Source organism: Onychostruthus taczanowskii, unplaced genomic scaffold (genome assembly GCF_017590055.1).
Source record: "Onychostruthus taczanowskii isolate IOZ18803 unplaced genomic scaffold, ASM1759005v1 scaffold53, whole genome shotgun sequence".
Lineage (NCBI taxonomy): Eukaryota > Metazoa > Chordata > Aves > Passeriformes > Passeridae > Onychostruthus > Onychostruthus taczanowskii.
The window spans coordinates 1,495,127-1,518,344 of NW_024502902.1; the positions used below are offsets into that span (position 1 = coordinate 1,495,127).

The window sequence follows — 23,218 nt, forward strand, 5'->3', positions numbered from 1 at the left end:
ACACTTGCCTCCTGCAGTTCAGCTACTTGGATTTCAAGGCAGACAGAGTTGAGACCAACGCTTTGCTCTGTGCTAACAGCCAATGACAAACAATTGCCATCACCCTCCCTGACAGCAGTACAAGGAAAGGAGGGAACAAAACAGTGAGTAAAATCTATGCAGGGCCCGTTGCCAAGAGAGTGATGTTGCACATAATTACAAAGCTAGCCACGTTTGGCAGGAAGGAGCTGTAATTCCCTGGGATAGTGGGTCTGCTTAACCTCCAACTGTGAAAACAAAGCCTGAGTCATCAGTGCCCTCCCTGCAGCATCGTTAGAACCCCTTAATTCTCAACTGTTATTCCTGGTGCAATGCCCTAATTAAAAGAGAGCCTAGAATTCTTTACGTTAACATAGTAACTGAGGTCCATCTGTGCACATAATAAGCTTACTGAATGCCACCTACAGAGCAGCAGTGTTCACACATGCAACCATCTAGCTGTGATGGAAACAACTGTTTGCAGAAACCCCGCAGCTGTTTGTATAGGTGGAAATTTGGGTGAAACAAGTGAGGAGCTTCCGCACAGGCTCTTCTGGGGCAGTGCCAAGGCAAGGGGAAGAAAACAGTCCAACTACTCCAGGTAGTTGTTTTGCTCAGCTCCTTTTGCACAGGGTCAGGGCTCCCCGGAGTACAGTGAAGAGGTAGCGATGTGGTTTGTGTGCTGCTCTCGTGAGAGACTCCTCAAAATCCTTCTCCTGCTCTAAGCTGTGCTTTAGGAAACTAAGTGTGCAGGGACATCAGAGAAGCAGGTGTTCTTTTCAAGTTTGTCACTGTTGTCATAGTGGCAGTGTTGCCCTAGACAGGAATGTAGGGGGAAGGTGGTCACAGTCACAAGTGTAGCTTGCAGTAGGTTTAATGTCAAGAGCTAAACAGTCCAGGACAGCTGTGAGGGCTCTTTTTTTACCACAATGAGTTACTGTTCAATTTGAGTTTTTTCTCCATATAGCAGTGATGTAGAAGAAGTTCTTTCCCACCCTCCTAGAAACAATGATTGGGATGATGAATACAATAACGCATGACAGAAGAGATGGTCACATTCTTTATTTTCATTTTAAGTCTTTAGCCATCAGTAAAGTGAATGGGCAGAAAACAACCAACTGAGCAGACAAACCCACCTTTGCTGGTTATTTCCAAATATAAATAACTGTGAGAGAACTGAAATTGAGCCAAAATAGAAAAAAGAAGCTGGGGAATTTAAAAGACAAAAGTAAGCCTAGCTGCACTCCCTTTTCATAGTGTCAGTGAAGAGGAAGTACCATAACAAAAAGGAAGCTATGGTTACATTTGATCAGACATTTATTCCAACAGTAGGCATGGAATTGCACTTTCATGAAAATGCCAAAGCTGAATCGAGTCCAGTGCACTGGGGCATTGTGTGCACTTAGCTTGATTTCTGCTGCAGCTCCTTCATTCTGTTCAGGGCACTGCCAGCCTGAAACCACTCGATCTGCGACTCATTGAAGGTGTGGTTCAGCATGATTGTTTCTTGGCTCCCATTGGGATGCTTGATGATGCATTTCAGAGGCTAAAGGAAGAAGACAGTTTTATTTTCCCTTTTCTTTCAAGGGAGAATGTTATCTGAAGCTTCTCACAGGAAAACTTCTACATGGCTTTGAAGAGCTAAACGGGGAAAATTCCAGCTCAGGGTGGCTCTTAACTTAAAATTGAGGTCGCAGTTCCTTCTAGGGAACGCTCATGCTTAAGTCAACAAGTCTTGTTGTATGAAGGTTTCTCTTAACTGTTCAGAACACCACTGATTCTGACCTGCCCTGTGTCTCCCAGCCCACTGTGTCTCACCTGCCTGGCAGACTGCACTGCTCATCAGTGCTGATGCTGCCTCACCAGCACACAACTCACCACTGATCCCCATCAGTGGCACATCCCTGCCCCCAAGTGCATGACAAGACACCCGGACAGTTACCTTTCCAGGTGCAAAGTCTTTCAACCCCACAATGCTCAGCTTATCCACAGGATGAATCTTGTTATAGTCTGCTGGATCAGCAAAAGTGAGAGGCAGTAGACCTTGCTTCTTCAGATTGGTTTCTGTGGAGAACAAACCACCAACCACACTTGTAACATCTCACTCCAGGGAAGCACGATTACCTTCTGGCTGCTCAGACTAGTATTCCAGCAATTACTGTCTGTAGCAAAATCAGCATATCCGTTGTCTGTGGCATATCCAACTAGAGATGTAACAGGACTCCTGACAGGAGGGACCTTGCCATCTGTCAGCAGGGAGGGTTCATGCCTGTAGGTGTTGAGCCCTGGGCAAGGTATAAACACCACTTCCACTCCAACTGAACACATCCTGTTTACAAACACCATAGGGGAAGCCTGACTCACCATGGATCCTGGCAAAGCTCTTGGTGATGATGACCCTTCCTCCCAAGTGACGTGGCTCCAATGCTGCATGCTCCCGGCTTGATCCCTCACCGTAGTTTTCATCCCCGACAACTGCCCATTTGATACCCATTTTCTGTGACAAAAGACACAGATTTACATTTGTGCAGCTACTCAAGTGAGGAATGTACAATAAATACCCATCCACACATCTCATTTCAGCATTTCACTGACACTGCTATGCCATGATGCCTTCTCCCAGAAGACTCCCTTGGGTTCTGAGTAAGGAGAGAAATAAAGGAGTTCAGTGCTTCACAGTAGTTAGGCACTGCCATCCTTGCTGACAAGGGCTGAGAAGGATTGCTCTTGGGATCCAGAGCAAATCTTTTCCTTCCTTTTCCTGCCACCTCTCCTTCCATCATGCTATGCCAGACCAGTGTTTGCACGAGCCATGACCTCTGCTCTACTTCTGGAAGGGATATGGAAAATTTTAACTTCTTTCTACTGAAAGAGCCAATCAGAAACAACTGCCAAGTTGTCCAGAGGGTAAAAGTACATTTCTTAAGATTTGAAGCCTAGTGTTAAAGAATAAGGGGATAAGACTATAATTTATTTAAACATTAGACTAGTCACAGGTGAAGCATTCCAGGAGGCAAGATTTAGTTAGTCTGATGACACCCATGCCTTGTAAGGTGTGCAGAGCCTAAAGGCTCTTCCTCTTTCGTCTATGATTTCTGGCCCCCTCTGAGCCATGAGATCTTCCTCCCTCTTCCCCATAGAATCTCCTACAGGAACTGCAATCATCAGAGAAAGTACCAAGAAAATGCCTTTAATGCTGAATGAATTTGCAGCTGCTGTTACTTGAGAGCAGGAGGGTGAGATCCTTATATTTGGCACAGACTGCCCAAAGTGTAAACATCCTCTTAAAATAGACGTGTCAGGGGAACGTCTCACCTTGTAGTAACGGGCTGTGTCTGGGACTGGGCCAAACTCCTGGGTTAACGCGTTCCGCACAGAGTTGGCTTTGCCGTTTTCGATGTTGATGGCACCGATGAGCAGGTTGTTGGAGATGTTGTCCAGATGGCCACGGAATTTCAGCCACGGTCCAGCTGCAGAAATATGATCAGTGGTGCATTTCCCTTTTACCTAAAGCATAGCAGAAGAGAAGAATGTCTCAGGATGGACTAATGTACTTGACCCTTCCTCAACTCTTGTGACTATGAAACATTAATTGAGAGGAGTGGTTGATACTCCAGAGGGCTCTGCAGCCTGTCAGAAAGGCCTCAACAGGTTAGAGAGGTGGGCAGAGAACTGTCTGAAGTTCAGCAAGGGCAGGCTCAGGGTCCTGCACCTGGAAAAGAGTAACTCCGTGCACGAGCTGCTGGAAAGCAGCTCTGCAGAGAAAGACCTGGGGGTCCTGGTGGAAAATAAGGAATCCATGAGCCAGCAGTGTGCCCATGTGGCCAAGAAAGCCAATGGTATTCTGGGGTGAATTAGAAACAGCATTGCCAGCAGGTCAAGGAAAATGATCCTGTCCCTCTAGTCAGCCCTGGTGAGGTCACCTCTGGAGTGCTGTGTCCAATTCTGGACTTCTCAGTACAAGAGAGACATGGAGCCCCTAGAGCAGGTTCAGGGGAAGGTGACAGAGGCAATTATGGGACTGGACCATCTCCTGTTCAGCCTCAAGAAGAGACAAATGAGACGAGGACCTCTCATTTACAGTATCTGTAAGTATCTCAAGGGAGGGTGTTAAGAATGTGGAGCCAGGCTCTGCTCAGTGATGCCAAGCATTAAGACAAGAGGCAATGGAGCAGAAACGGAGGCACAGGAAGTTCCACCTGAACATGAGGAAGAACTTCTTTACTGTGCAGTGGCCACATTGGAACAGATTGCCCAGAGAGGCTGTGGAGTCTCCCTTAGTGGAGATATTCAAGAACCATCTGGATACAATCCTGTGCCATGTGCTCCGGGATGACCCTGCTTGAGAAGGGAGGTTGGATCAGATGACCCACTGTGGTCCCTTCCAACCTAACGCATTCTGTGATCATCGTATCTCTTTAAAAAGACATAAACCCCAGAAAAGCACGTCAGTTACAGAATCAAGGCACTCTAAAGCAGAACATAGTAGTCATTCTGCATGCATTGGGTAAGAAGAACATCCTTTTTCCAAAGGGTAAATTACAAAAATTAGCTTAGCCATGACATCTCCTGCTGTGTCCTCACTTCCCTCAGCAGTATGTTGTTCAGGTACAAAAAGCAATTAAGCCCTTCCTGCTACAGCCCAGCCTTCCTGCTGGGGAACTTCAACAAGATGCCAAGTGTTACCCTCTAAGTTTCCAAACTGCACATAAGCCTTCTCAGCTTGTAAGAAAAGAATTCCCAACCACAGATAATGGCCTTCCAACTGGTAAGTTCTAAAGTGCTTATAAAGGAATTGCCTGTGTCAAAAACTTTTGCACAGCAGTATGGCAAATGGATGTACTTGGGAGTACATCCAACTCTGTCACTGAGAATCAGGAATGTTCCCAAAGGTCAGTTCATAAGGGATTGCATTTCAGAACCCCTCACCATATCAACTGAAATTTCCATCTGTTAACTCACCTCAGGCAGTGAGGAGAAACCCATGTCTCCATTGAAAGACCAAATTGCAATGTTTAACAAGTGTGAAGTAATTTCTCTTTCTATAAAGTGGGAAGAGAACATGCATACTGATGGATGAGAAATTCCCAACGACCTCATTTCAGACAAAATGCATCTTAAACAGTCAGTACTAGAGGTGCTAATTAAAGAACCCATCCACCTTTTTATTGCAGGTTGTAACTGGGACAAATTCTGCAGACTGCATGGTTTGGGCAGGATCATATTACATGCTATAACAAGCTTGCTTTTGCATGGTATTAGCAAACCACTAGCCCAAAGGAGAAAAGTCACTTAGTTATAACAGAAAGAAGTATCAGAAGGAAACACCTGGAAGAAAGGAAGACCCCTTGCTTCCCTTTCTGTTACAATGTGGTTGTAGGGGAGGGAACCAGGTATCTCAAAGGCACATCCAAACCTTCTAGCAGTTGTTGTGCAAACCCCTGTTCAAGCAGACCTGTCATAGCTGATGCTCCCCCACTTTGTTCCTGACCTTGATGAGGATCAGCATGTCTTCGAGATCCTTGCCATCCCACTTATCAAAGGGCTCGAGAAGCTGGAGACGTTGGCTGGTGGGGCTCACATCCACACGCTGCCCACTGCCATCCTTGGGAGGGTACTGATAGGTGTCCTGGCCTGGGTCAAACTCCTTTCAAAGAAGAAAGGAAAATCATCAGCCTCAGCCATCCCCAACAGCACGTGAAGAACAAGCCAATACAGGCAACTGCACCCATTCTAGCTCTACCACCATGTGTCAATAAAGAGGTCAGTGCCTCTAAGTTCCCTCAGTATAAAGAAAACACTGCTGGTGTTGGTCTTCCCTCCCTCTGCCCCCAGACAGAGCAGTTACCAGCTTGGGCAGCTCATCTGCATCAGGTGCCTCTAGTTTAAACTTCTTTCCATCTGCTCCTGTCAGGTAATCTGTCTCAGGGTTAAATTTTAGAGTGCCAGCAATGGACAGGGCTGTGACAATCTGAAAGAAAAAAAAAAGGACAAATTTAAAGGCATATTCTACCTCCCATCACTTCACCTGAAAGTCCTACATCTAAGTCTCAAAGCCACCAGCCAAAAGCTACTAAATGAGGCACACTGGGCCTCTTCTGCAGGTGCCCTGAACTATCCCACAGCCCCTCATTTGGCTGTTTCTTACCTCTGGAGAAGTCACAAATGCGTGAGTCTCTGGATTGGCATCATTACGACCTGTGAAATTCCGGTTGTAGGATGTAACTATTGTATTTTTCTCTCCTTTCTTGATGTCCTTCCTATGAAAGAAGCAAACGTGCTCATCAGATCCAAAAGGAACATTGCTTCTAGATGTCTCACTGCTAGAATCCCCCAGCCTGGTTTTGGCAGCAATCACTGTCTTAGAAACATGAGCTGGTGCCTGTACATGTTTTCCTCCCTTCAGCACAGACCCAAAATGAATGAATGCAAACCCGAGTCAAACACTGATTCTTGCCGTAATTTTCACAGACCATGTTGTTCACTGTTGAACTGTCTAAACAATAATCAACTAAGCACATTGCCTTTGGATATCCCATGGTCAGCTGTAATAAAGCAACATAAAAATGTGCCTCCCATCCCTTCTATTGGGAATTATTCTCCCTGCCACTCCAATGACTGAAGTTGGACCAGTTCACTTTTTCCATTTCAAAAGGTCCAAACTTCAGTCCACCCTCTCACAGACAACAAATCTTTCTCCCCATTCTTTGCCTTCTATGTGTGTCCATTCCGCAGCTTTATTCACCTAAAGGCTCAATATAAATCTGTAGCCCTTCTTTTTGCCTCCTCCAGTACATACCAGACAGCTATGGCCAGTTGGTTTTTAAACATCTAATTACCCGTGTGTTGTATTTACAATCAAATCAGTGCTTCACAATTGATTTGATTTACAATCAAATCAAATGCTTCACAGAGCATTCTGGGAGCTAAAAGATACAGAGCTAGAGTGAGGTCCATCTTTCATTTTACCTGTCCCACTGGCCGATGCATGGCCCACAAGCATTAGCAAGAACCAGCCCTCCAACATCTCGCAGGACTTTTGCCTGGGGGCAGAAAACAACTTTGTTACCACAAAATGCCTGGAATGAGTTTCTGGGGTTACTCTTTTGGGGGAAGAAGACACTAACAGGAAGCACCGAGCCTGAAAAAGTTCCCTTCCTTGTTTCAGTTTTGAGTCACTTTTATAAATACATGGGGTTTGACCCCAGTAAGACTGTGAGTTAACACTGAGGCAGAGAACAGGATGACTTGCCTGATGTTCCCATTCTCTACCTGCTTCAACTTGAGCAATCCAGCTACTTACAGCCATTTGACTGAAGGGCAGTGTCTGGTCTGATTAATATTCTATAGACTTCCTGTCCATGTGAGGAGAGAACTGGCAGCAGTGCAGGCAAGTATGTGTGCCTGTTCAGTCTGCTCAGCAAACAACTCAATTAAGGGGGCAGCTGGTAAGGAAAGGTATGACTTGAAAGGTAGGACTTGGTTGGAAGAACCATCAAACATTAGCTGCAAATATCCATATGTAAAGACTTTGTCCTCGTACTATGACAGGATCTAAAATTTACTAAATAGTAAAGCTAATTGAAACAACATTTTCTTCACAGAAAAAAGGAAGAAAGTAGGTAATGGTTCCTCAACAGAAACATTCCTTTTAAAGCCAATATGAATTTTGCCATAAGTTTGGTCTAAATTGGGAACCACCTTCTGACAAAAAGGCATGCTGTCTTTATATATTGGGATAAAAGTGGATTGAAGCCTTTTGTCAGCTGTGGCCATCTACAGAATCCCAGGAGCATGAGGTATCCCTTGCTATGCATACTGTTATTTCCTCAGGGCCCCAGTTCTTGACAACTGCCTCAGCCTTGTTCAGTTCTCATCCTGGTTTTACATGCCCAGGTAGTAAAGATATCAGGTCAAAACACTGTCAAGATAATGGCAGAACCCACAGGCACAGTAGCACAAGACCAATTACTACATCAGTAATTGCACCTCCAGCAATAAGTGAAGACAAAGTTCAGGAGGCTTCCCTTAGTTAACTTGGCCCCCAGAATACTGTCCTGAGGAATTTAACCCTTTCTGTTTGGAAGTGCAAAGAGCAGCCATACTCACATAACCGTCCCTTTCAATGGTGGCACGGATCTGCTCTGACCCTGGTGTGATTGTGAACTTGGATTTGCACTTCAATCCATGCGCAAGCGCCTGTTTTGCCACCGCTGCAGAACGTCCCATGTCCTCATAGCTGGAGTTGGTGCAGCTGCCAATCAAGCCTGTGGTGTGTGACAGAAACAGGGTGGTGGTTACTGCAGCCCTGGCACTTGGAAGATTCTCCCTGACCCATCTCCCAGAAGAACAGACAAGAGACAACCCCCTTGTCTGTTGATAAGGAATCTGAAAGGGTTTCAGGTACCAACACTGCCAAGCCTCCCAGCAATATACTGCTGTCACAAGCAGTCTAGTCCAGCTCTGGAGGTTGCACAGTCAGAACACACTACTCAGTCACTAGTCTAATCTGACTGGGTTACTGTTTTACAAGACCCGAGTGTCACCTACTTGCACTTTGGTTAAGCAAATAACCAAAGAGAGGTACTGTTCCACAAAGACAGAAAAAGCTTTAAGTCAAGATGGCAAGAAATGGAGGAAATTATGAAAAGAAAACATCTTCAGTATAGTATGAAGACCACACAAGGACGTGCTGTACCATCCTGACAGCATTCAGGTGCTAAGCAGCAAAATAAAAATCCTCTCTCAGTTACACCTACTGTAACTGTATCCTATTTGTAACACTAGAATATCATACACTTCCCACCTGGGACATGGCTTTACAATGTATTTCCATTCTTTTCATTCCTTCCTCCACTCCATGAGCAACAGTAGAGAAGTCAGCCCGCAAGTTGCCATCCCAAAAGCAAGGACATAAATTTTCAAGCCCGCTTTTTAGGACAGCAAGTTCTAACTTCACTAGGTCCCAAGAGTTCAACAGCCAACTGCTGGAAATGCTGACAATGATGCTCCTGACAACTCTCTGCAACAGGTAAATCCATACCACAGACTCTTAATAAAAACGATCTTCAATGGGTAATATTCCTGTCAATCCAAACATTCAAACATTTCAAAAATGGAAGAAACCTGGTCTACCTCTTGAGTTTAAAATCCCTTCTACTATCCTGGATCTCATCCTACACACTTGGCCCATGTGGTCACTACTTTTCCCAGAAAATTCATATGGCCATGAACAGATGACACTGCACCAAAGTCAAAGCACAGACAGCAGCAGTGAATAAACAATCCCAAGCTATATGACCAACAGCTTATCCCAAGACAACAACGTTTAAGCCACAAGTACGAAGGCAGAGGAAAGAGCAAATGCTACCCACCAACTCTGATATCAACAGGCCAGCCCTCCTTTTCTGCCACAGCACCAATATCTGACACAGGGTGCGCCAGGTCTGGTGTGAAAGGTCCATTGATATGCGGTTTCAGCTTTAAGAAACAGTGACAAAGTCAGAAATCACAGTAGCAAGAAACAACCCAAAACACAGCAGCAAATCAATTCCTTTCACAGCTCTATCTGGAAGTTGTTAGTAACTAAGATTATCCTACATGAAAAGGGGAGCACAAGCCGTCAGTGAAGCAGACCTGAATGTATTTTACATGTTCTAGCACAGCACCAGGAGTGTTGCATCAAACTCCAGCTTGGTCTTCAGTCACACAAAGCAGAGTCACATCACAGCATTCAAGATGGCAAGAAGAAATGAAGCCTTACCTCACTGAGGTTGATTTCTATCACCTGGTCATACTGACAACCAGAATCTGGTACCAAGTGTTGCTTGAATTCATCTGCTAGTGCAGCTATATCTGGAATAAGAAAGAAGGAAGATCTGAAAAGTGCAGCAAATATGAGGGAGAAAAAAAAGTCTAGAATAACTAAACACAGGGGGGTCAACGTGTAATTCCCCAGCCACTTCATCTACAGACTTCCCTGCTTGTAGCAGATGCCCTACAGGACCACATAAGATCAAAAATCTCATCTGACAACACGTAGGAGACTACTGCTCCCAGAATACACCTTCACCTGAACCCATACTTCTACCCACATCAATCCCCAAATCCTCTTACCAGCTCTCCCAGTCTTGCCCAAGTATTTCTTCATGCGTTCATTGTAAGGGAAGATCGACGTGGTAGCTCCGATTTCAGCCCCCATATTGCAGATTGTTGCCATTCCTACAGAAGTGGAAGAAGAGACCACGAGAAAGTTCAAGGCCACCCAATTCTCCAGAAGTCAGTATATGCAAAAGACAGCAAAGCTAAGAGAGATCAGGGCATCAGCCACAGAAACCTAAAGCCACAGCTGAGAGGACACTGACAACACAATGGCTGGGTCAGCCCCCTATGTTTCTGACCAATACAGTGCCTGTGACCAGACTCTTGGGAAAGGAATGAGCCAAAAATTACACTGATACCTGCAGATACTGATATAACAAGGAACTCTTGTTTGCACTGAGCATCAAATAATTTACAGCAGTGAGCAGTGTCTCTGCTACCTGCAATGAGTGTCTTGTCCCTCCCTACAATCTCATTTGTCTTCACTGGAGGAGCCAGACATTTGTGAGAAATTTAGTGGGCTGAATAAAATGTTTCCAGTGACAGAACACATTAAAAAAATCCCAGATATTTGCTCACAGCATGGCTATCAACCATCCCTTTGAAGGACATAGCAATGAAGCTGTAGAAGCTCCTGTTTAACATTTAGCAAGCTAGAAGCAGATATAAAAACTCCTCTGATTTCAGAAAAGAAAAATCCCAAATTGCTCTCTGTTTGTAATCCAAGTATTCAAAGTTGTAGCCAAGTCATGCAAATTAAGGGGAGAAGTCCAGCTTGAAGGCTGTACATCAAGCTAAAGGAGGACATTTCTTGTAATTTGGTCCTAACTAGCACATTACAGGGAACTACAATTTTTGCTAGTTCAAATTCAGCACTGTTTCTTTTTTCTATTCACAGCCTCTTTCAGGCTGAAATGAGTATGTCATTCCTTTATCGCTGACATCTCCACCCTCTAAGTTTACACTAGAATACATCCACCCTTATTCTTATCCTGACACACCATCTTACAGGATTCTTCACAATTAACCAGTCCATGTTCTCAAAATCCCAAGATTTAATGGAGAGAGGTCACTTTTTCACTGAGAGGGAGTGGTATCTGATTACACCACTCTTCCAGTTTGCCATGTACAAACTGCAGGGCCAGGCTAAGCGAGAACATTTAGTACTTCTTGTTTAGTTCCCTTCCCAGCCTCCACAGATAGCTGAAAAGCAGCTCCACCAACAATCCACTCAGATAAGAGATCTGTGTTGACCTACCTGTGCAGGAGATTGAATCCACACCCGGCCCATGGTACTCAATGATGGCGCCCGTTCCACCCTTGACAGTGAGGATGCCAGCCACTTTTAGGATCACATCCTTAGGAGAAGTCCAGCCTGAGAGCTTGCCAGTCAGTTTTACACCAATAACCTGAGCAACATCGACAAAGGAAAAAAAAAATACTGGCATCACTTCCTGTCAGAAAGGTAACAGTATATAGTTCTGCTGTGGGGTATATTCCTGTCATACTGCAATCGTATCTCATCCCTTATATACACAGTGCTTGAAAATCAATGCTCCCTACACATCATGTATCTGGTCTTTGGTATCAAAGCTTCACATTCCTTCTGCTCCTACCTTTGGGCATTTGAGCTCCCAAGGGATTCCTGCCATGACATCCACAGCATCAGCTCCACCCACACCAATGCAGATTCCCCCCAAGCCACCTCCGTTGGGGGTGTGTGAATCTGTGCCGATCAGCATAACCCCAGGGTAGGAGTAGTTCTCCAGAATGATCTGAAAATAAAAATGGATTGTTTGCTTGCTTGTTTTGTGGGAAAGGAGGGGAAAGACAGCACAAAGAAAACAAGAACAAGAGTTTAGATCAGTTTGTATTTGCAGATTTCAGTAGCAAGAAAATAACTGAATATGGGTTGAATTGGAAATTCTCTTTTGTTTCAGACTTCTTGCGGAGGATGTAGTGACAGAACAAGGTACCAAGTCTCAGTCCCAGGATCCTTGTTCATCCCAGGATAATAAAAAAAATTAGAAAGCCATCTCCTCTTTTTCCTTCCAGTTAAGGCTTTTGCTAAGGTGTCACCTTTGTTAGGCGTCAAGAGTCTGTTCCATCATCTCCACACCCTTAATTAACAGCTGAGCAAGTCAGTTTACTTATCCAATGCTAGCAAGATCTTCCATAGCCTTTGTGCTCCCATAACAATACCAACAGGCTCCTCCAATCCACGCTGCCAGCCAAAACTGAATTACATAGAGGAACTTCTCAGCAAGACACTGCCCTTCCCTTATTGATGCTACCAGTTCCATGCAAGACTTTTCAAGTATTAACAAAACCACAAAACCATTCTTCAATGAAAAAATGAGATTTCTATGGTAGCAACACTGTAGAGAACTCAAGCCAATGAACTTCTCACTGCATATGTGCCACACCAACACTAGGAACAGCGTTTCTGGGAAGAACAGAACTCACAGCACATGCATCACAGAACAGCTTGAACAGAACTAAGGCAGTCCTTTACCAAAAAGACCAAGCCTTTGCTTTCAGAACTTTCAGCTTTATACTCTTGTATCCACATCAACGTATTTGTGTGAGAAAGGTCACTCTCAAGGCCTCGCTTTGGCACAGCTGTACTCTGAAGCTATACAACAGGACCAGTTTCCTCCAGCCAGAGAAGTCAGCCACAAGAAGACTGGTAACCACAGCACAGAGCTATGTTGTCGCATGACAGATGTTACGAGTGGTTCCAGAACACAAATGACCCGAGGTGTTCCCATAACCTTTTGAAGAGTTCAGCTGTTGCGTCACATTAAGTTAAGGTAACCTTAGTAACTCATTTTGTACCTAAGAAAACACAGCAGAGAGCTCTTGACTGCACCTGGTCACAAGTTCCCTGCTGACAGGATGCTTAACCAGTCATCCATTCTCCTCTCCACTCCTTTTCCTTCATGCTGCTCTTCAACTTTTGCTGCCTGAGACTCAGAGGAACAACGAAAAATGACTACTGGACCCTCAAAGCAAACCAACCACAAGTTAGGGACATCCTGACAGAGGTGTTTGTTTTAACAAAACAAAAAGCCTCATTAAGTGGTAAATTATTTTGGGACTGTCATATTCTTTTTTAATCCAAGTGTAATAGCCAGAGAATCTCAGACTTGGAAACCGTTTTGCATTTTATTCAAATTCACCTAGCAAATCCTTATGTGTTGTCACTCCTGAGTACTTGAAGTATGCTGCTCTGTTGTGTCCTCATATACTCTTCTGGGTTTTATAGAACTAAATGCATACATAATAACCCTAAAAAAAGTACGTTCCCAAGGCTGCTTTCCTTACCACCAAAAGCAATTCACATTAACCCTATGTAGGCAGCTTCATGGCCTCACCTTACTATCTCAACTGTACCAAGAGGAGCCAGCCCACAAGCAGTTAAGGTATTTCAAGCTTCTGTAATTCACATGGCATGCTGTTGGCACTACCTAATGACACATCAGGTTACAGTTTGACCAAAATAGCCTTTAAAAAAAACCCCACTGTGGTCAAGATAACTGAGACAGAGCAAGTAAGAAACCTCGCCTGCCTCAAGTATAGCAAGTTCCTTCCCTAAACCAGTGAAATTCTCTGAAGATTTGTACTTGAGCTCTCTCTCCACCCTAAAGTAAAAGACCCCTGCATGTTCAAAGACTGCAAACACACATACTTTACCTGGTGAATGATTCCTGACCCAGGTTTCCAGAATCCCACTCCATACTTGGCACCAGCCGTTGACAGAAAGTTGTACACCTCCTGGTTTATGTCCTATTCACACAGGGAAGCACAGAGCATTAGTACCACATTTTGTTCTTCCATACATCAAGAGCTCGTTCAAACACGCTCCTTTTTCACATGCCTGCCTGTAGTTTGCTTCCCAGTTTTGCAGCAGCGGGAGGGAGGTGCACATAATCTTTAAAACCAAAAGGTTAAGATTAAGACTGTTTGACAGACAGTTGTAACAGGCCATTTAATTTCATCCCAACTGTAGCTCTACTAAAAGTTTTTTAGTTTCTAATTCTAAACAGCACAATTTAAGGAAAACCCTGTCAATAAGACATTGAAAAATGCTGTGTTCACTTTCCCTATTCTCAGGGGCTTTTTTTAACCTGTTTCCCTCACTCATTCTAGCCCCTCCTTCCTTCTCTACCGGGTGTTCTTTTTCCTATACAGATGCTTTGGAGACATTTCAAATCCCTTAGATAAATATTCTGGCTTTATTTTTGCAGATTAAGAAATGGAACTGGAAGTGATCACTGCCAAGGGAGTTGGTGAGTGTCATTTGTCATTCTAGCAAGTCCCCTCTTTAAGACTCGCACAATGCTGCCTTTCTTGCTGCACTGTCACCATTGCTGGTGGAGGTCACACCGTGAAAATTGCTTGTGAGAAAAACCATGGTTGCCAAGGAAGTATGACACTATTATATCCTAACAGTTCTTGGCAGAAGAGTGCTGGAGTAGATAAGATAAGCACTAGAAGGAGAGAATTTCTTAAAGAATGTTCTCATGCAGCTAAGCTTCAGAATAAAGGGAAAGGGGAAACGAGATAATTGAAGAATTGTCTCAGCACACATTTGCTGAAGTTTCCCAAGAGGCCGCAGTAGCTCTTTAAGCCTCATTTTCCAATGGGAGTTGGGTCACTCCACTCTGTTTGTGCATCCCTCCCCCAGTAAACCCAAACCACCCTCTGGCCTGCCAGCATTCATTGCGTGCCAGCTGGCAGCAGCGAGGCCAGTCAGAAGAAGGCAGGACCTTTACTTGCTCTGCTCAGAGTGGATGGCAAAGAAGGGACTCAGCTCAGTTCAGGGCTGCAGCAAATATAATTGCACTATGGAGAATAAATGCAGGAATAGGGGAAAGGGGAAAACAGGAGGTGAACAGGAGAAAAGAAATTGTCTGATTTAGTTAAGTCTCAAACTGTTAATTGCACAACTTAGGACTGAGACAAGCAGAGCAAGAACTCCCCAGATCACTCCTGAATGGTGCAAGTTGCTCTACTGTGGCCCACCGAAGAAAGCCAAAAGCAGATACTTCAACACCACAAGTTTCTGAGAATAGGTATGGACTAAAATCTTGAAATGCAGCTGACCCCTGTTTACTGTTCATAAATTCTGGTATCAACATTCCAGGTGCAATTCCTCCTGGCTCTGACAGTGGACTTCAGCTAAGTCCACTCAGAGTAATCAGATTTCCTTGGCAGATGCATTGTGGTATGTTGGTCAGAGATAAATGTGTCTATAGATTACAGAAGCTCATTTTCAGAGGAATAAGCAGTTGAGTAGAAAATTTTTAAATGGCACTGAATGGACAAAGAACACTTTGAAATTCCCACATAAAACCCAACATCCTCCATACTTTTACACACATTTATACTATACTCATGAGCCATGAAAGCTGTACATGATTCAGTTATTGCTCTTCAGATAATCAGCAGCAAATGGTTTGGGAAAGTAACTACTTGCCTCCCCCTCACAGGATACACCAGTGCCATGCAGACATATGTTCATTAAGTTTTTCACACTGCCATACTGCAACACAGAGTAATCTGACTTCCTTTTTTCCCCTTTGAAATAATTTTTTTCCTCTCCTTTAGCTGAAATATCCTCTCTCTCTAGAACACACGTGATCTGGGTTTCCATCACTAACAACTTAAGACTAGTTTTTCCCACATTCGTGGTCCTTTAAACCATGTAATGGGTGAATCTGAGGTGAAGAACTCCCAAAAATCCATTTAGTCTGTTTCTTCACTGCATCTGACCTACAGAGCTGACCACCACAGGCAATCTGTTACCATATCTGATTCCTGGCTGTCCTTATGGGAAAAAAATTTAAAAGAAGCTCATCTTTCAACTGGAAGGACATTTTCAAACAGACAGAAGTTACGTCTCTGCAATAGCGACCTTGGCTCTTTGAAGATCCTTTTCACCGCCTGACTGGGCCTCGATGAGGTGATCACAGTGGATGGTGGAAGGCACAGCCACTTTTGGCAGCCCGCTGCTGATGAACTGAAGCATTGCCATCTGAGCCGTGGCGTCCTGCATGGCCACGCGGTCTGGCCGCAAGCGCAGATAGGTCTTGCCGCGCTCGATCTCCTGTTTGGCTGGGTCATCCAGGTGTCCATATACAATCTTCTCGGACAAGGTCAGAGGGCGGTCAAGCCTGGGGAGAATAATTTTAGTATCTGCATCTCGTGTACTTCAACATTTGCCCTTTTAAGCATGTAACAGAATGCTTCCCTGTATTGCTCAGACTGTTAAGACCTATTAGCACAGAGAAACGTCCATGCTCTTCTTACAGCACTAAAATATCAAGTGGCACATGGTTAAACAAGGGTTCAGTTCATAAAGTTCAAAAACATATAAACCGATGTAATTTTATGCTTTCTTTTCTAATCTTCCTATACCGTAAAAGAAATACTGACCGCTCACTTCTTGAATCATACTTCAAGACAGCAAATGTAGAGGTGAGACAGAGGTCAGACTCAATTCTGACTCAAATACCAGATCCCACAGCAAATACAACTAAGTGGAGCTTCGTGACCTCAGACCTTTCATCCTGTAGCTGTATCAGCTGAGGAATCTATTTATGTATGTAGCAAGATCTCCTGAGAAGTAACCAAATCAACACAACAACTTGAAATGAGAGCTACCACATTTAACAAGGAACACAAAGACTGAAGGACAAGTCATACAAAGCACTGTCACAGAAGTGGAGCAGGAATGACAAATTAACAGGCACACAAGCCTCTATCAGCAGATTAAGGTCACTATGTTTACATATGCTATGAATTCCTAGCCCTTTGTTCCATGCCTACCACAGTGCAAAGAAGCATTAGCCTGTAACAACCATGACCCACGCGCTGCTGCCCCAGAAAGAAGCAAGGGCTAATGTAAAGACTCCTCAACGAGGGTATTAAACAAAGAGGATGGAGCCCTTTCTAGCACCTCCTCTGCACTGGCCTGGTTCTCTGCACGTTGCAGTGCTTCATCATATCCTTCAACCCCCTCCCATAGTGCCCCACCACTATGAGGAGACACTACAACTCATGCTTCCCTGTATTTACAACTGCCACTGTTCAGCGCTGCTTTCCCTGGTAAGCATTCTTTGTGCCAGGGCCCCACAACATTTGTTTCTTCCTCTCCTGTCACTGCAGAGCTCAGTTCAATACACTGACCCCTCTCCTTCTCCACTCTTACCTTTTACGGACAATGTTGATGTTCTTCTCCAGTTTTTCATAGTTTATGTATTCATTAGGTTCAAAGTGGCTCATGGCCACCTTGGCCCGCTGGCACAGGACAGGAGCAACATGGTAGCGTCGTACCCCACTATTCAAGGCATGCTAAAAAAAAGGAGAGTATTAAAACTGGAACCCTGCAGAGTGAATTTCTGTAACATATCAATTTTACTGGGATTTTATAGACTGAGGAACGCAAAGGCACCCAAATATATTTCATCATACAATACTCCATATTATCTTAAACAGTGAGACACCAAAGTACCCAGAACAGGTAACATTTACTAAATTATTCCACATTTTGTTTTGTCGCACCAGATGCCTTTTGCTTTCAAATGAGAAATCTGCTTTCAGGCAGTGATGAGCCAATTCTCAAGAAAGCACCAGTTTGCCATGCTCCTGACACATCAGAGTCATGGTGAAGAACCAATGCTGTTTCTAAAGCAAACTATCCCTAGGTTTGTATTTGCTTGCTGGCACTGAGTTGACATTGAAATTGACATTGGCAGGAGATACAGCGCCAGTGTGACTGGACTTGCCTCTGTTCCACCATCACATACCAAGTTTCCTAGGCAGGGTCCCTCCATACTGCTACAGAATGTATTACATTTCCCAAGGAGACTTCGGTGTACAGGCCTGGTCTACAATGTAACAGAGAGCAGGAGAAGCAAGATGTGGAAAAAACTCACCAGCTCCACCAGCCTGGCTGGTGCTCTTTTCCTTCCTCTCTCAAAGGCACCCTCACCTTTAGCCTCTGAAAAGCCTTGCACTTACCCTACAGGTGAGTTATCTGCATGACAGGTGAACTATACTGTGAGCTGAATGCATCAGCACAAAGTGCCAGGGAAAAAAAAACCCCAAATTTCGCTTGGCAGCCTCCACAGTGAGACAGTTTCCTGGAACACAGGAGAAGGGCAGGCTATGGCGAGGCACCTTCACAGCAGCTGACCTGAAAGAGACGGGTCAGTGCCCAGAGCTAAAAGCTCTCACGCAGCTTTGAAAACTGAGTCAGACAGCAGCCTCCAGAAAAACTTCCAAGGATTTGGCACATGCATTTCTTACATGCTTTCAAAGTCTCACTCATCAGCATCAGAAGTCTGGAAACAGACTGAAGAAATGTGTTCAGAACTCTTCCTCCTCCAGCACTACACCTTAATCTCAGTCCGCTTCTTCTCTTCACCCGCTATTTCAGAGTTACAAAGTTTTGATAAGTACAGGTTCATAAATGTAGCAGTAGTACACTAAACACCCCTTTTGCATGTGTGATTGTAAGAATTCCTTGTTCAGAACACAGTCATTGTACCTACCACTGGGGGTTTTTTTAACCACTGTCAAAAAAACCCTAGTTAATTCTTTAAACCCATTCAAGCCTTTTAATGTTTCCCTCTGAGTATTTTTTCCAGCTTTTTTGTTACCAGCATTGAAAAGATTGCCTGAAATAATCACGATCAAAGAGACATCACCAATTTTTAGCAAAATCTCTTGTTTTATTGTCCTTTTGATAACACTTGTTAGTATCTTTTGCAACAAAAATTTTGGGAAAGCTAGGCAAGATCACACTACTCAGCACAATAGCAAGAAGGATGCAGTTTGCATTTTTACCAAACTGTCCTAAGCCATTTTCCACAGAGCTTTTGCTAGAAGCAGTACAGACTTACAGCAGTTGTACACCAGTGTTATGAAAGAATATCTGAGGGAAGTCAGCCTGGTTGTACAAAGAGGGCACTGCTCCTCCACAAGTGCATGGGAAACCCAGTCATCAAATTTCACTGTGCTGCACTTTAATCCTAGAACTTCCAGAACTTATCACAGGTGTCACACTTAAGACCTTTCCTTCTTCCATCAGCAGAAAAAAAAAAACAAACCACCCCAGAATAACCACCCACACCAATACAAATACCACCCAGCTTCTCATTGTTTAACTTACACACTAGGCAAAGCTGCTCTTTACCCAATAGCCACATAACTTTTATGTTTGCTTTGCTCTGGCCTTTTTTTTTTTTTCATTTTTTTTTTTAACCTCACAAGATATTCAGTCTTGTGAAAGTCTCCAACTGCTGGAGTGGCTGGAAAAAGTCCACTGAGCTATTCAATCACTGTTCACGGAAAAATAATCTCTTTCCCAGGCCATGAAATGTATTGTGGTTTAATGCAGTAATTTCTTCTTAATTCATTATAGAGAAGAACAAATAAAAGTAATAGCACAGGCTTCATAGCATCTTAGTCTTGCCTGGGACCAAAGCTGATTAAAACAGAAATCTGAAGCAGATGCTCCAAAAAGAGGTAGAACAAAACTTTTCAAACAAAAATTCAGGTAAAATCTTTTCTGTTTGAACATATATGTCTATGGGTCTTTTAACTTCATGAAATGGCACAAAGAAATGTAATATTTTTTCTACTACTATGTCAGTGTTCAGCTGGTAATTTTAAGATCAGCAATTCAAAGTAGTTGAATCCTGTTGGCAAACAGCTTCAGACCACCAGAAGCAGGAGGAGAGTGTGTTTAAGGTGAAGGATTCTGTCTGGACCTGGAGAAGTCTGGAAAACTGAAGGTCTGTTTCTGCAGTGGCCAATATGACCAAAGGAAAATAGCTGCCTAAACCAATCAGCTTCAGTAGACTACACAAGCATTTTTCTTACATAAGAATTTTAAAAGGCACCTACTTAAAAAGTGCCATCTTCATTTTTCATCTTCATTTAGGATATAAATCTAATCCTGTATTTCTGCTGGGAATTAATTTGATTCAATATGGTTCTTCTCGTGTTGGCACCCAGCAAGTCTAAGGATCCACCACCACCCAGCAACAAGCAACAAGTATAAAGTGCCTGGTTCAAAAGTCTGCTCTCTCCTCACAAAGGATCTAACTGTATCACTCATCACAGCTATCTATTCTCCATGCCTGTCCTCCTCCTCTTGCATCCTCAGAAACAGGATGGCAGAACTGCAAGATTAAGGATAAGTCACAAGCCTGACAGTTCCCAGTTTGATTTCCTCTCATTCTCTGAGAGGGAATGTACTAGTGCTTTGTGGGGGCTCCCATGGTGGTTTTTTTAGGAAGTAGTGAGAAGTGCCTTGAGCCCAAGAGCCAAGGGAAGTAGGCAATCTGTAAACCTATAAATTTTCCCTTTTATCCAGGAACTGTTTATTTCCAGGCTGACCAAACAGTTGCCAAGTGACCTCCTCTCACCTGGCACTGAATCCCTTATTCCAGTTTGCAGTGTCCTTGTTCAAATTTCAGTAAAAGGAATGGCAGTAATCATTACAGGGCTCCTAAGCCTACTGGTGTTTCACAAGGTGAAAAGCTTCCTTTAAAGACAGAAGCCAGTCTAATAAATGGGTCATTATTTCTGAAGTCTCTGTAAGGAAGCTAACACTGCCCTTTACAAATATTAAGGTAGATGTCATGCATTTAGCTCACTACAGTGAATGTTCCAGATGCCAAGGGAAGTCTGAATTCAGAAAATAACTTGCATTTTGGCAGCTGGTAAGGCAGACGAGCCCAGTGAGCAAAAGCTCATGTTCCAAAGAGTAGGAACTGTGTTACGTGCACTTCCATCTGGGAAATCTGTCCTAGAAATCCCAGCTGAAACCCAAAATACCATCTTTCCTCATCTTCCCTGATCTAAGAACACTGGCCAAGTTTCCTACATTCACCATGATTCAGCCTTTAAAAAAAAAAAAAAAGGCAGTGTGGTATAATCAAATTGTAAATGCAGGCTCATTTTCTAGACCCACTTCAAAAGAGCAACCAAAATTATGGTTCTGAAGATCAGTTTAGCCCTGGCCAACATTTCTGCCAGACACACAAAGCTACCCATGCATAATTTTGGTACTTACCCATAATGCCTTCAATAAACCTGATATTTCAGGCAGTTTAGAGCTTTACAGCACAGTTCTCCCTTTCAGTCAATCTTCAGGCAATGTGGCTTGAAAAATGGAATGCTACTAAAGGCATTATTTCAGGTAGGCAGAAAAGAGATCTTGATCCTTTGAGGCTATTAGAACTATACTTTAAATAAGACAGTCAATCCAAATCAGGCTAATTCCAATTTATTTCCTTGAGAGGCAAGCTTTCTCTGCAGTTCCAGTTCCAAACCAGTTCCAGGATGGGAGGCAAACAGAACCAATAGCAGGGATGTGTGCCATGGTCAGTGCTGGCACTATCACAGTGACTGACAAGATGATGCTCATATTCACTAATCTCTAGGCTGCTACACAGGGGCAAAAACCCTGCCTCCTAAAGACATCACCTAGAGGCATGTGTGATTAGCATCACAGATTTAGTCCTTCACAGGGGGAAAAGAAATATGCACCCTGAGCCTGATAACAGACGACAACCTCCTGGAACACTAAATTCCCCATTCACTGTGCCAGCACAGCCTTTATGTTTTGCATCACACAATATTAATTTTAGCAAATGACTGCTTGTTCTCATGCAATGTCACAGCATAAAACAAGAACCAATTCACTACCCTAATAAAAGATTTGCCTTCATTTTATGAGAAGTCATTTCTGTTCAAAGTACAAACTAAAAACTATTTAAAAGATAAGAACAAATATACCAACCTGAGATGGTGCTATTCTGTAACCTTCATTTAAATTTAAAAACCACTACTTTTCTAAAACTGGAGTTAAGATTCACAAAAGACTTTTAGAATACTAAAGGCCAACCAAATTCTTACTTCAGTTCCCTAAGAAAGGGGAACACGTTGGCCAAGGTCACAAGTGGCAAACTGAAGTTACGCTGCCTGCTTTATCACAGGGGAGCAAAGGCTTCATTATCCCTTAGTAACCCTAAACAGAAAACTGCACCTGGCATTTGCATTACAGGCTTTAAAAGATATGAAAACTTTATTACTGAGTAGACACAAACCACGACAAAGTCTCAAGGAAGGCAATCTTTGTGGCAAGCTCATATTACTGGTGAAGGTGAGTTTTAGAGGTCACGACAGACAGGACCAAGAGAGCCTCTATCACGGCCCCAGGAAAAAAGGCAATTTATGTGCCTGACCCGCCTGTTTCTTCAGGCGTCCTAGCTCCCCATACAGAGAGGCTGGCATCTTTGTCACCCAGGGGCCTCTGTTTGTATTAAAAGGAGGATTTTTGAAGCAAAGTAGCCAAAAGACAGCTCACTCACACAACAAGGAGTCACCTTGTGCTACCGCATGCCAGTTAGGGGAAGTAATACAAGACGAGGGAAAGAAAAATGCGTGCCCCGAGGAAAGACCTTTTATTTCACCGTTCGGGCCCGCGCCCTCGGGCTCTCTGCCCTGCCAGGTCCGGGGCTCTGACAGCGACTCCAGCCCACCGCAGCGGGGTCCGGGCACACGGGGAGGCGGCGGCGCCAGGCCGCGTCCCCGCCGCCCCGTTCACCTTGTACTCACCTTGAGGGCCGGCCGGGCCCGGTGGCGGGAGACGTCCTGCCCCAGGGCCCGAGCAGCGGCCACGCCGCCGCCGCCAAAGCCGCGGCCGCCCCGCCATCGCCATGGAAACAGGGCGTGGGGCCGCACCGGGGACACGGTGACCTACACGCGGAGGCGGGGACGGCCCGACCCCGAGGCCGCGGGCGAGCGGCCGCCCTGGTGGCGGCCCAGCGGGCAGTGATCTTGTCCCTGCCGCAATCCCCGCCGCCCGTCCCGCCCGCTGCCTGCCCCGCCCGCCGCCGCCGCTCACCCTCAGCCGAGCCGCCAGCACGCAGTACGGCGCCATTTTGTTCACTGACAAAGATGGAGTCGCGCCGCGATGGCGTCACGCGGCCCCTTTGACATCTCCGGCGCGCGCGGGGGGGCGTGGCCGCGCGGGTCCTGGCAGGGAGACACCCGCGACACGGGAGGGTCCTCGGCT

General features: G+C 44.6%; 1 protein-coding gene across 1 annotated transcript; it reads right to left on the reverse strand.

The window, feature by feature from the left end:
• Nucleotides 1–1,065: 1,065 nt before the first annotated feature.
• On the reverse strand, nucleotides 1,066–23,199 carry ACO2 (aconitase 2). The gene is made up of 18 exons (XM_041416791.1): nucleotides 23,048–23,199; nucleotides 17,336–17,478; nucleotides 16,040–16,298; nucleotides 13,816–13,908; nucleotides 11,736–11,894; nucleotides 11,378–11,528; nucleotides 10,135–10,239; nucleotides 9,782–9,873; nucleotides 9,393–9,498; nucleotides 8,128–8,285; nucleotides 6,988–7,061; nucleotides 6,167–6,278; nucleotides 5,867–5,989; nucleotides 5,510–5,665; nucleotides 3,334–3,525; nucleotides 2,383–2,515; nucleotides 1,961–2,082; nucleotides 1,066–1,564 (listed from the first exon to the last, which is right to left on the reverse strand). Exons 1-18 carry the CDS (start codon nucleotides 23,081–23,083, stop codon nucleotides 1,421–1,423), a joined length of 2,358 nt encoding a protein of 785 aa, XP_041272725.1. The 5' UTR covers nucleotides 23,084–23,199; the 3' UTR covers nucleotides 1,066–1,420.
• Between the last annotated feature and the right edge of the window lie 19 nt (nucleotides 23,200–23,218).

What these genes read in the sequence shown, in the direction of transcription:
- ACO2 (XM_041416791.1), bottom strand. Translation starts at nt 23,083, where the DNA reads ATGGCGCCGTACTGCGTGCTGGCGGCTCGGCTGAGG. An exon ending in GGGAGCTCAAATGCCCAAAG is followed by an intron (nt 11,529 to 11,735) that starts GTAGGAGCAGAA and finishes GATGTTGCTCAG; the next exon opens with GTTATTGGTGTAAAACTGAC. An exon ending in TGCATCGGCCAGTGGGACAG is followed by an intron (nt 6,279 to 6,987) that starts GTAAAATGAAAG and finishes CTTCTTTCATAG; the next exon opens with GAAGGACATCAAGAAAGGAG.